Source organism: Xenopus laevis, chromosome 3S, assembly GCF_017654675.1.
Source record: "Xenopus laevis strain J_2021 chromosome 3S, Xenopus_laevis_v10.1, whole genome shotgun sequence".
NCBI lineage: Eukaryota > Metazoa > Chordata > Amphibia > Anura > Pipidae > Xenopus > Xenopus laevis.
In genome coordinates this window covers 126,480,781-126,495,097 of record NC_054376.1, presented here as the reverse complement: position 1 = coordinate 126,495,097, position 14,317 = coordinate 126,480,781, and the positions used below count along the sequence as shown (strand labels likewise).

The 14,317-nt window shown below is 41.3% G+C and overlaps 1 protein-coding gene across 1 annotated transcript; it reads right to left on the bottom strand.

The window, feature by feature from the left end:
* Positions 1 to 6,815: 6,815 nt before the first annotated feature.
* LOC121402283 lies at positions 6,816 to 9,413 on the bottom strand. Its single transcript, XM_041588933.1, has 3 exons — positions 9,084 to 9,413; positions 8,361 to 8,391; positions 6,816 to 8,238 (listed from the first exon to the last, which is right to left on the bottom strand). The coding sequence occupies exons 1-3, from the start codon at positions 9,267 to 9,269 to the stop codon at positions 7,802 to 7,804; spliced, it is 654 nt and encodes a 217-aa protein (XP_041444867.1). The 5' UTR covers positions 9,270 to 9,413; the 3' UTR covers positions 6,816 to 7,801.
* Positions 9,414 to 14,317: the final 4,904 nt, after the last annotated feature.

Below are 14,317 nucleotides of genomic sequence, written 5' to 3'. Positions count from 1 at the left end.
CCTCATGTCTCCCTTTGACCTGCTCAGCTCTTACGTCACCTATACACATCACTTTTGCCCCGATGTGCCCTTTTGTTTGTCTATTCTCCTTCCTGACCTACTATTACCCATCAACCCTCATTCTTTTCTCTTTCTATTCTTTTTTCTTTTCTCATTTTCTCCTCTTCTTATCCTTTCTTCTCCACTTGACTTCATCTTCATCGCTCTCTCTTTCTCACTCCATGTCTGTACCATAATAATCACAGCCATCACCCAGTTATGGACCTTGACTACAGGATCACATTGGGGCCAGTCCATTGCATCACACACACCAGATGACCAAGGACTGGGAACAACCAGTTGCATCACAAACACTTGATGAGCAATCGCCTCCAACTGGAAACTTGCTGGTCTCTCTCCGTGAGCCACACATGTGCTACTTTCATTCTATTCTTACAGCTACTGCGTTATTAGAACAACAAAAACAGTGTTTCATATTCATTGCCACTTTCACATTAACTAACATTCCGTTCTTCCACTTGTGATCTGTATTTCATTCCCATTACATTATATTATATTGGCCAGCTTGGTTTAATTTAATGGGGAATATTTATCAATGAGTCAAATATATGATGTAGCAACTAATGAACAGATAAATATATGGATGAAAGGATAGATAACTAGATAAATAATATATAGATGGGTGATAGATAATGTATAGATTGTCAGGGATTACTAGGGAAAGGAGAAAATCCTTAAAGGAACATTAACACCAACAAATTAAAGCGTTTTAAAGTAATGAAAATAAAATGTACCGATTGCCCTGCACTTGTAAAACTGGTGTGTTTACTTCAAAAACTCGACTATAGTTTATATAAACAAGCTGCTGTGTAGCCATGGGGGCAGCCATTCAAGCACAGGATACACAGTAGATAACAGATAAGTACTACTATAGTTTATATAAACAAGCTGCTGTGTAGTTATGGGGGCAGCCATTCAAGCACAGGATACACAGTAGATAACAGATAAGTACTACTATAGTTTATATAAACAAGCTGCTGTGTAGCCATGGGGGCAGCCATTCAAGCACAGGATACACAGTAGATAACAGATAAGTACTACTATAGTTTATATAAACAAGCTGCTATGTAGCCATGGGGCAGCCATTCAAGCACAGGATTCACAGTAGATAACAGATAAGTACTACTATAGTTTATATAAACAAGCTGCTGTGTAGCCATGGGGCAGCCATTCAAGCTGGAAAAAATTAGTGAAGGCACAGGATACACACAGATAAGCTCTGTAGTATACAATGGGATTCTTCAGAACTTATCTACTGTGTATCCTGTGCTTGAATGGCTGCCCCCATGGCTACACAGCAGCTTGTTTATATAAACTATAGTAGTACTTATCTGTTATCTACTGTGTATCCTGTGCTTGAATGGCTGCCCCCATGGCTACACAGCAGCTTGTTTATATAAACTATAGTAGTATTTATCTGTTATCTACTGTGTATCCTGTGCTTGAATGGCTGCCCCCATGGCTACACAGCAGCTTGTTTATATAAGCTATAGTAGTACTTATCTGTTATCTACTGTGTATCCTGTGCTTGAATGGCTGCCCCCATGGCTACACAGCAGCTTGTTTATATAAACTATAGTAGTACTTATCTGTTATCTACTGTGTATCCTGTGCTTGAGTGGCTGCCCCCATGGCTACACAGCAGCTTGTTTATATAAACTATAATAGTACTTATCTGTTATCTACTGTGTATCCTGTGCTTGTATTGATACCTGCTTTAGGCACCAAAGTTGTTCTAGGACCCTGCACCTCCCCAAAACCCTACGGGGGTCACTAAGCAAAGAGTAGAAGAGTCACATTGGAGCACTATTATCAATGTGGCTCAATGAAGTTTGGACAAAAAGCCGCAACCTAAAGCTGCTGTTATTCTGTTTCCATCTCGCCCTGGTGCTTAGAGATATCCGCGGTGCCAACAGATAGCGAGACCTCTCTGTAATTCTGTCTCCGTTACACTCTCACACGTCTCCTGTCTCTCCGAGTGGGAGGATGTGGTACATGAAAATTGCTGTTTAGGTGTTTTGTTTCCTCTAGAGTTTGGAGGAAAAGTATATGTTACCTTTGCCTTTCAGCCTCAGTAAAGCTTTCTTGTAGCAGACTGTCCGCTCGCACCAAACTGGGCACATTTAGCTAGAGATAATGAGCTCTGTATAAACATCTCCTTTTAATCAGTGGCGCAAATATAGATGAAGCAGACCCCACAGTAGCAGGGGGCCCGGGGAACAGGGGGACTCTGGGGGGTCTGCTTCCTCTATAGCCAATAGAAAACCCCTCCTCCCCAGCCACTCTCTTACCTAAGGGATGCAAATCAAGGTGGGCGGAGTCAGGGCAGTGAGTGGGCGGGCTGGAGGTGGGACAGGAAGTGGGCGGGAGAATGGGGATCGGAGGGCACCGGGCCCCTCTGAGCCTGGCGCACTCTAGTTACGTCACTGCTTTTAATCTGTGCACTGGGAATCTAATTATCTCCCTCACAAAGACCAAAGTAGCTTTTGTTTTCCTGTTTGCCCTATTTTTCTAAATAACAAAAACATAAATTTTTGTCCTAATTAAAGGGATGGCTCACCTATAAATTAGTTTTAAGTACGTTATAGAATGGCTAATTCTAAGCACCTTTCCAACTGGCCTTCATTTTTTCTTTTTTTTTTATCATTTTACAGCTTTTAAATGGGGGTCACTGACCCCATCTAAAAAAAACAAACAAATGCTCTGTATTGTTTTTGCCACGTTTTAATTACTCGTCTTTCTATTCAGCCCCTCTCCTATTCATATTCCAGTCTCTTATTCAAATCAACGCATGGTTGCTAGGGGAATTTGGATCCTAGCAAAGATGGCTGACATCGCAAAGTGGAGAGCTGCTGAATAAAAAGCTAAATAACTCAAAAACCACAAATTATAAAAAATGAAAACCAATTGCAAATTGTCTCAGAATATCCCTCTCTGCATCATACTAAGAGTTAACTCAAAGGTGAAAAACCCCTTTAAGGGCAATGGGCCTGTCCCTGCTGCTCAGTATGAAGGCCTGTGTATAAAGCAACTGCCAGATGGACCTCTTTGCTCAAAACGCTCACGTTGCTCTGGGTTCTGCAGGTGGTTTCCAGTGTGGTCTCTCCAGCGAAACTGTTATCTTATCATTCACTTTCCACCAGAACTCGGATCGTTTCCTCCCCCTTCTAATATTATTTTTAGAGGAGCTGCCAGACTGTAGCATTTTATCTTCATTTCTGGCATTTCCTGATGAATTGTCTTATTATTGAATCGCCCACATTTTTTCTGTACTTTTATTAACAGGGGGAAATTCACCTAAAATATTCTTATAGAATTGAGGCCATAGCAATCTAAGCGGCTCTACTCTTGTTTCCATTTCTGCTTTGATTTTACATTAGACTGTGGTCATTATTATCTGTTATTCAGAGGGACGGGATAATAAACACTGTTAGTATGCCTGGATGGGAAATGTAATAAAATGATTACTTCTCCTTTATTTATCTCACAAAACAGCAATATAATTGCGAAATAAAATGGATAAAGGTCATATTAACCCCAGAGCTGTCAGTAAAATGGATAACGAGCATATTAACCGTAGAACCTTAGAGGAGCCAAGCAATGCGGGACATGCTCGTTACAACTGGGACAGCAGGACGTGCGCTCGAAATCGGGACTGTCCCTCGAAAGGCAGGACAATTGGGAGGTATGACATTACAATAAATAATAGTAAATATACAAATACAGTCAAATGAAAAAGTTTGGGAACCCCTCTTAATTTCTTTGGAGTTTTATCATTGGCTGAACTTTCAAAGTAACTTCCTTTTAATATATAACTTGCCTTATGGAAACAGTAGTATTTCAGCAGTTTATTGGATTAAAAGAAAATATACAATGAGACAGGTGCATAAATATTACAGAGATATTCCATCAATACTTAGTTACAAATGTAACAGCCTCTAGACGCCTCCTATAGCCTTTGATGAGTGTCTGGATTGTGGATGTGGCTATTTTTGACCATTGGTCCATACAAAATCTCTCCAGTTCAGTTCAATTTGATGGCTGCCGAGCATGGACAGTCTGCTTCAAATCATCCCATAGATTTTCCATGATATTCAAGTCGGGGGACTCCAGAATATTGTACTTGTCCCTCTGCATAAATGTCTTTGTAGATTTCCAAGTGAGTTTAGGGTCATTGTCTTGTTGGAATATCCGACCCCTGCAGCGGAACTTCAACTTTGTGACTGACGCTTGAACATTATCCTGAAGAATTTGTTGATATTGGGTTGAATTCATCCGACCCTCGACTTTAACAAGGGCCCCAGTTGTCCCTGAACTAGCCACACAGCCCCTGAACTAGCCACACAGCCCCACAGCATGATGGGACCTCCACCAAATGTGACAGTCGGTAGCAGGTGTTTTTCATGGAATGCTGTGTTCTTCTTCCCCCATGCAAAGAGAAGACCAAATAACTAAATTTTTGTCTCATCAGTCCAAAGCACTTTGTTCCAAAATGCCTGTGTCTTGTCTAAATGATCTTTTCCATACAACAAGCGAGTGTGTTTGTGTGAGTGCAGAAAGGGCTTCTCATCCCCCTGCCATACACATGTTCTTTGTGCAAATTGCGCTGAATTGTAGAACGATGTACAGATACACCTGCATCTGCAGCAAGATCTTCTTGCAGGTCTTTGGAGATGATCTTTGGCTTGTCTGTAACATTCTCACAATCCTCCGCATATGTCGCTCCTGTATTTTTCTTGGCCTGTCAGACCTGGGTTTTACAGCAACTGTGCCTGTGGCCTTCCATTTCCTCATTCCATTCCTTACAGTTGGAACTGACAGTTTAAACCTCTGAGATAACTTTTTTTAGCCTTCCCCTAAACCCTGATACTGAACAATCTTTGTTTTCAGATCTATTGAGAGTCGCTTTGAGGATCCCATGCTGTCACTCTTCAGAGGAGAGTCAAACAGAAGCACAACTTGCAATTGGTCACCTTAAATACCTTTTCTCATGATTGGACACACCTGCCTATGAAGTTCAAGTTTTAACAAACTGATCCAACCAATTTGGTATTGCCAATAATCAGTACTGAGCAGTTACAGGCATTCAAATTAGTAAAATTATCCACATTTTTCCCATTTTTCCAATTAGTAAAATTACAAAGGTATCTTCAGTTTTTCACATTTGATTTAATTTCATACAACTGAATTCTGCTTCACTGAAAATCTTTGTTTAGAAAACACCCCAGTACATGGGAAATGAAAGACACGCCACTGTTATCTTTTTTGTTGAAAGTGGAGTAAATTATTATACAGGTACATATGACATATGACTGTAAGTATTAATATACATTGATTAAAGGGGCTGTTTACCTTTAATTATGATGTATCAGTATGATGTAGAGAGGGATATTCTGAAACAATTTGCAATTGGTTTTCATTTTTTATTATTTGTGGTTTTTGACTTATTTAGCTTTTTATTCAACAGTTTGCAGTTTCAACAGTCCGGTTGCTAGGGTCAAAATTACCCTAGCAACCACGCACTGATTTGAATAAAATACTGGAAAATGATAAGGAGAAGGGTCTAAATAGAAATATGAGTAATAAAAAGTAGCAATAACAACAAATTTCTAGCCTTAGAGAGCATTTGTTTTTTTTTTTAGATGGGGTCAGTGACCCCTTTTGAAAGCTGGAAAGAGAAGAAGGCAAATAATTCAAAAGCTATAAAAAAATTAAATAATGAAGACCAATTAGAATTGGCCATTCCATAATATACTAAAAGTTATGACTTTGGGATAAGAGTAAAGTTGGCTGGACTGGGATTTAAAATAGGACCTGACGTTTTACCTGTCAGGTAACCAGGAAGTACTTGGAGCAAATGAGACATATTAGTCAGATTTTGAAGACTTGTGTGCTTCTGTACCAGCCCAAGGCAACCACAGCCCTTTAGCAGTAAAGATCTGTGTCTCCAAAGATGCCCCAGTAGCTCCCCATCTTCTTTTCTGCTGATTCACTGCACATGCTCTGTGCTGCTGTCACTTACTGAGCTTAGGGAGCCACTCACAATATACAGTACACATAGAATAGAAATGTCACAATATAAGGCTGATTAGTAATTAATACACATAATTACTACATGGCAGCACAGAAACCAGTGCAATTAGCATCAGAATTGAATAATCAGCAAACCTGTAGCATCAGTTTATATTACAGCCAGGGAAGCTCATTTTCTGCTGGATAATTAGTGACGAGCCCTAAGCTTAGCTTCTCAACAGCCAATCAGAGCCCACTGAGCATGTGAGTGTCACAGACACTTTCCAAGATGGTGACCCCCTGTGACAAGTTTGAAGTCCTGGATCATTGCTGCTATTGACAAGCTCAAACTTTAGCCTCGTGCAATAAGTTCACTATATAAAATATGCCATTTTTAGCCATGTTCATTTTTAGGGTTTATTTCTCCTTTAAAGTGTCATACCTATTAACAGAGCTCAAGTGCCCTGTTTCCTACCGTTGGTCAAGTCCAAGTGTAATAGGGGTCCCTTTTACCTTCTCTTCTTCATGGTGCAATCAAATTTCTGTGTGCCTTTTTGCCGAACTTTGCATTTTTAGACAGTAAATATTGTGTATAAACTGTAATTATTTTGGGTAACTTCTGTAGCCCACTAAGGGGGCATCTGTTAACCCCTGCCTTTCCCATTTTAATTATTTAACCAACTCATTTATTGAAAAACAAAAAAGGAAAAAGCATTCCCACGTAACAGAAAATAACAGTTCAGTAAATGTTAATAATTTAATACATATGTAATAAATAAATATAATATGGCAGAGCTTCATTTAATAAATACAACCCAACAAAATAAATAGTAAATATAACAAGAACTACAAAATATATAGATGTGCATTGCACACATAGATGCAGAATTACTCCTCTAAACGGCAGAGAAAGGTTAAAAGGGGATTGGAAAGGGGAGCAAAGAGAAGAAATGAGATGAGAGGACTTTATAAGAAAAAGGGAGAGTTATTGTATGAAAAAATGGGGAGGTAAAGGGAAAGACAGAGAAACCAACACCAAGTGAAAAAGGAAATTAAATGACTTTAATAGAAATGAAGGGGGATCTAATAGAAGACCTATAAAGAGTAATATAAAGGGTTGTAAAGGACGGAGTGGAATAGATAGAGGAGGAGGGTTCATTGGAGACAGTGAAATATACAGAATGAATCTACAAGGAACAGACAGACAGGGGAGGAGGGGATAACAAAGACAATACTTTTTAGAGAATTCCAGATTATCCCACATCAGCCTTATTTTTAATTTAACCAAAGAGTACAATGCCCCCCCCCCATGGTTCCAACCCACAGGCAGAGAACTTTTTTTTATTCTATGAGGTTTCTATTCTAGATACTAGAGAAAACCTCTGCCAGCAGGTGTATTACTAATATCACACAGTGATAAAAGACTAGAGTTACAAAGACAAGCAGGGTATGACCAACTTTAGAGCACAAAGTGGTGAGAACTGGTCAACCCAAAACCAATAATATCAGTTCATGTTGGCTGAAACCCCCTCAACCAAACTCACGTCAAGATCCCTTGATCTGAATTCATATTGGCTGAGAACCTGTTATCCCAATACACGTTGCCTGAGAATCCTTCATCCCATTTGTAGTAGAACATAATAATGTATATAAAGATGTAGAATTGGTCCTGTAGTGCTGTTTGCATGGAGATAAAGTCCATTGTTCAAGGGCAGATCTCTATTAGATTTTACTCACTGGATATGTGGATATCATTAGTATCGGTTACCAAGAAGAGTCCTAAATAGTTGTCGTTCTTATCGCTAAGTTCCCAGGACACGTCGTTGTTGTCAGTCCAGAGTTTGGTGCTGAGCCTTTCTCCTTTGAAGAGCAACTGTGTGGTCCCAGAAAACTTTTGTGATTTGTGAGTGTTCTCCAGCGTCATGTTGAGAGTCAGGATGGGGCTACTTTCATCTCCATTCTTTATAACGTTCAGAGAAGTGGTGGTATCCTTCTCACACCCGTTTGTGATACGGCATATCACAGATATCTGGGAGTAGATATAGTAGAGGCTCGTCCTGTGTATTACAATCTCTGTATTATCACTTGAAACAGCAAAATGTTGTCCCACATGCACAGTGTCCACACCGTCAGCAAACCAAGTCCACGTGTTGGTCTCCAGAGCAGCTATGGAGAAAAAAAGACAAAGAATTGCTTAAATTCCTAAATCTTCTGAAGTCCATACCACCCTGGATATCAAGTGGTTTGTTACATTAGAACTTTGGATAGTTGTGTACATAGATACTTACTATTGGTTGGCACAAGATGGGCTTGGCTTGTCTATAAGAAAGAGAGACAAAGAAATTGTTGTTAATATAAATAAACTCTTTGAACAAGAGTAGGATGGACCTACTGCCCCTAGATGTATAATCTCCACATAATCTCCACATAATACCCAAGAGGAATGCATTGGGATGCTACGTTCCAAGAAAGCCTAAATAATAGTCATATTACGATTCTAATTTGACTGTTACAATAGAAAGACCATGCTGGAGTTCCATAGGTATGTTCTAGAGCAGTGATCCCCAACCAGTAGCTCGTGAGTAACATGTTGCTCTCCAACCCCTTGGATGTTGATCTCAGTGGCCTCAAAGCAGCTGCTTATTTTTGAATTCCAGGCTTGGTGACAAGTTTTAATTGCATAAAAACTAAGTATATTGCCAAGTACAGCCTCCTGTAGGCTGCCAGTACACATAGGGGCTACTAAATAGCCAATCGCAGCCCATATTTGGCACCCCAAGTGACCTTTTCATGCTTGTGTTGCTCCCCAGCTCTTTTTACATTTGAATGTGGCTCACGGGTAAAAAAGGTTGGGGACCCCTTTTCTAGAGCATAAAAGGAAAGATTGTCTACGGAAAGATTCAGTTGTGCCTCCTAAGGCAGAAGGCAGTAACAATGACTATTTTAACTTATTGTGCTTGGAAATAAATTGCCCAGAGTTACTAGCAGGTGGATTCTGAATTCACACTCACCTTTACATTTCTGTTATCTGCTATTGGTCTCTTCCAGCTGATGTAAAAGACACCAAAGGATCCTAAAGTCATCATGATGAGCACCACTGATATGACCAGGCAGTGGTCTAGACACCGGCACCTCCTCAATGAATCTTTCTGGCTTTCAAGGTCTGAAGAATTCACCGGTAGAGAGACAGTGGTCATGGTGGAAGCAGAGCGGAGACTGAATTGAGTCAGGGTGTGGAAGTGTATATCAGGCAGCTCTGAGCTTCGGCAGCTTTTTATGCACAAGCAAAGAGAGGAAGTTCAGTGCTGGGGTTTCCAAGACGAAGCAAAACCTACGAATCTAGTGGAGAATTCCACTGTGTAACTGAGAGAGAGAAACAGCGAGAGAACCGGGGGGGGGGGGGGGTAAGGTGTGTGGGTGTTAGCGAAGAAACATGAAGGAAGATAAATAGATAAATAGATAGATATTAATGAAAACATTCAAGTGTCGCTAAAGATACATGATGGTCAAAAATATATTCAGTGAAAGCCATAGTTTAATGGCACACGTAGTGGTTCCACCAGCATTGCCAATGAATAATGAAGGCTTCCCAAACAGAGACCCCGTATATAGTTGTATAGTTATAAGCTCTTAAATGGATAGGCTTCTCTTCAAGCAAAAATGTCACCCTCCACCACAGGGGGCAGAAGGTAAAGCAAAATAAAAGTGGTGAAACCCAGAGCTGATGGCACAGAGGTTAGAGTTGCTTATAATAGTAGATTACTATAGGCTTTATTGTTCTCTCTGTGGCAAATGAACCATTGTGTGGCCATAGTAAGGCCTCCTGAACTGGAGGGCAATCTTGTCAGCCTTGTGCTGACCCTTTTATGGTTTTATGATTCAAGCGTTTTCTTGTGAGTGTGACCACTAGAGGTCACTGTTCCTCTGGAGTAAAGGTGGCCATACACGGGCAGAATAAAGCTACTGATATTGGCAGCGCCGTTTCTGGGGAAGGAGCCGCCTGAGGCGGCTCCTGCAATGCCGCCCCCCGCACCGACTTACCTGTTGGCGAGGGGAGGCAGGAACACGATTGCGGAGAGCGCAATTGCGCTCTCTCGCAATAGCGCAGCCGAATTTCCGGTTTAAAAACCGGAAATTCGGCTCTTAAAGGTGCAGGAGCGGCTTTTTGCCGCCCCTGGAATCCTGTCTGGCGCTGCCGCCTGAGGCAAGCGGCTCAGCTCACCTCATTGGCGGAGCGCCCCTGGATATTGGTCCTATAGACCGATTAGAAAGCTTATCTGCCCTTGTGTAGGGGCAGTGACGGAACTAGGTGGGGGCGGGCCCTGGTGCGGGCTGTGCAGCCGGGCCCCGCCCCCACCCTCGTCCATGTGGCGATGCAGCTACTCCAGCCATTGTGACTGCAGGGGGGCCCTGGCCCAGTTGCACCCCCTGCTCCCCCGGTAGTCACTCGCCACTGTGTAGGGGCCAAAAATTGGTCAGGTTGATTTTTTGATGAGTTGATGCAGTCAGTCGGCGCCCATTTCCTTCCTATAATTCTATCGGATTTGTTTGGCTCTAGGACTGAACGTTTGTATTAACCCGATATCGTCCTGCCGTTGGTGGGCATATCGGGGAAAGATCCGCTCGTTTGGTGACTTCCCCAAACGAGCGGATCTTATCGTGTTTGGCCACCTTTACTCTCTCATAAACAGCAATGATGGCTTCCTTCTAGAATACCTATGACAGGGGTCCCCAACCATTTTTACCTTTGAGCCACATTCAAATGTATACAGAGTTGGGGAGCAACGCCAGCATGAAAATTTTCCTGGGGGGTTCCAAATATGCTCTGGTTTTTGGTTTTTATGTGGACTAGCAGTCTAGAGGAGGCTGTTTGGCAGCCAAAACTTACCTTCAAGAATTCAAAGTAAACACCTGCTTATTTTTGCAGCTGCAAACAACATCCAAGGGGTTGGGGAGCATGTTGCTCCTGAGCCACCGGTTGGGGACCACTGACCTATGATAATAGATTTTACTTCTACAAAGCGCAAAGGGAATATAAGACCTTCTTCCAACTAAACTATACTGCCCCTTTAAATCTTTTACACTGAGAGATACCAGCCAGCAACTGCTGAACAAAACATAATGGTTGGTTAACCTGTTTGGCACCGCTAGTTCCCTTTTTCTTTTACAGCGTCTAGAGAAAGGCAAATAAAATCTCCATGAAACTGCTGTGTACATTCTAAACCTCATCCCCGCATAATTAGCATGTGAGGGAGGAAGGAAAGAGCACAGCAGAAATCTGGAGGAACATTAAATTCTATAGATCTGTGTCTCCAAAGATGCCCCAGTAGCTCCCCATCTTCTTTTCTGCTGATTCACTGATTCACATGCTCTGTGCTGCTGTCACTTACTGAGCTTAGGGAGCCACTCACAATATACAGTACACATAGAATAGAAATGTCACAATATAAGGCTGATTAGTAATTAATACACATAATTACTACATGGCAGCACAGAAACCAGTGCAATTAGCATCAGAATTGAATAATCAGCAAACCTGTAGCATCAGCTTATATTACAGCCAGGGAAGGTCATTTTCTGCTGGATAATTAGTGACGAGCCCTAAGCTTAGCTTCTCAACAGCCAATCAGAGCCCACTGAGCATGTGAGTGTCACAGACACTTTCCAAGATGGTGACCCCCTGTGACAAGTTTGAAGTCCTGGATCATTGCTGCTATTGTCAAGCTCAAACTTTAGCCTCGTGCAATAAGTTCACTGTATAAAATATGACATTTTTAGGATTTAATTCTCCTTTAAGGGTTGCTTTGCCTCAAGGCATATTTTAAGAGAGGGTGAAAGTGACCTTGAATCCTATCTTTAAGTGGGAGGTGGTATAGTCCTATAAAAAACAGTAGAACAAGCTTTGTCTGGGTCAAACACAGGATGAGTTCATTCATGGATGTAACTTCCAAGCCAATGGTGGTGATCCATTCTCAGTTGGGTATTGGAGATTGATTAAGATATTAACTTGTATTAACCGAGAAGGTAGAGTTTGAATGAGTTGAATGGAGATGGATATCACAATCATCCTCATAAGGTGCAGAGAATCACATTGCACTTGTCTCCAGACCACATACAACTGGGTGGAGAAAGAGACCTTGTGTTTAGGTCCCATGGAGTATATCAACAATGTATTGTGTCCCTACTCTTAGGGGAAAGGGTGCAAAGTTTTCCAGTGGCACTGCCATATCTATTGCCCTGGAATTGAGCAGCCTTAGCCTTAAGCAACTTCTTTGGACCCAAAAACCACAAGTGTGCTACTGTTCTTATCTCCCACCTTCAGGTTGGGACTTGCAATTCTAAAAGCTGTTCCACAGAAATATTTATAATGCATTATCAATCTTTATTATTAAAGGGAAAATGTATTTATTTTACCAAAACCATTGTATGAGCAGAAGAGCAGGGGAGAATAAATGGTAGGAAAGGGAAAGTGGGAGAATCAGAAAAATTCACAGAGGCTTGATGTACAATACAAACAACTGCGTGAAGAGACTTGTGGGGAGAACAGCAGGATATGAAACCTTATATTTATGAAATAAGCTAATATTGGGAAAACAGAATCTCCAGTTATTAACCAATAACACAGTAACTCCAATAAATAATGCTTACGCTGTCCAGCTGTGTAAAGAGATTTATTCAGGACCCTTTCAGTTCACTCATTTGTGAGTGAATTTTCCACCATTGTTCGGCCCACAGAAATCGTTTTAGAAGATAAAACTTCATAGATAACTTCATAGAAACAGTGCACTATGTCATGTAAGAGGTATTTGTCCAAAATGCAAAATATAATTGATCACTAACCTACACTGTTGCATTTAAGGGGTCATCATCCAATGTGGAAGCAGCTGGAGCCACACATAGACTAGATTTCTATTGGTCCATGGGGGGATCAGTTAATTACATAAAAATGGACCCATGCTTACTCTTACCAGATATAACCCAACTTAACACATGGACCAGATCTCCATTGGTCTATCGGGTATTCAAATAGGATTTTGGGGTGCAGTTTACAATGTTGGTATTCAGATTGTCTCGGGTAGCAGGTCAGGGCAGGTAGATATGCGGATTGCAGGTCTGGGTTAGGGCTAGGTTTCAAACATTGGTTCCATGCAGGACTCGACCATGGGGGGATCAGTTGACTACATGAAAATTGACCCATGCATGGTATCGTTCTTAGCAGAAACAACCCAACCAAAACATGGACCAGATCTCTATTGTTCCATGGGAGAATCACTTGATTACATGGAAACTGACCAATGTGTGGTGTCCCTCTTACCAGAAATAACCCAACCAACACAAGGACCAGATCTCTATTGCTCCATGAGGTGAATCGGTTCATTACATGAAAATTGACCCATGCGTGGTGTCCCTCTTACCTGAAATAACCCAACCAACACAAGGACCAGATCTCTATTGGTCCATGAGGTGAATCAGTTGATTACATGAAAATTGACCCATGCGTGGTGTCACTCTTACCTGAAATAACACAACCCGACACGTTGACCATATCTCTATTAGTCCATAGGGGAATCATTTGATTACATGAAAATAGACCCATTGTTGTGTCACTGTTACCAGAAACAACCAACTTGTGATTTTTATTAGGGTCAATTGCAACCAACATTTGTCTGGTTGTCTGGCAGTCTCAGAACTACTAGATTCTCTTTTCCAATGTTGTTCCCATGGCTTGCACCTACATGCAGGTCATTGTTATCAGAACATCATGGCATAATTCATTTCTTGCACAGTTTTCAGTAGAAAAGAAGGGACTTGCCATGGTATAAAAAGCTAAGAATGCCAGAATTAGCTTAGCCGAAAAGTTATACTTAGCAGCTTGTAGTGAAAATAATGGCACCATCTCTTACCCTGGGTGCTGGCTGGCAGAATTTCATTCACTGTCTGTGAGTTATAGACACTGCCTGGAATACCACATTTTCTACTACATGTTTTGTGTGTGCATGTTGGTTTGTGCCCGATAATGTGTTATAATATTTAAAGCTGATCTCCTGTACTATATGTTGTTTACGGGACTAAAGAAGATCTATGGAAGTATCACAGGGAGATTCATCTCAGGGTGATTCACACTAAGGAAGTCTTTGACTACAGCCACCAAAATAGTCCCTGACCAGTTGCTCTTGTCCACCAGATAGAGATGACAATGGCTGACCTAGTCTAGTTTCCTGCTTGGAAATAAAATGCACAGTTA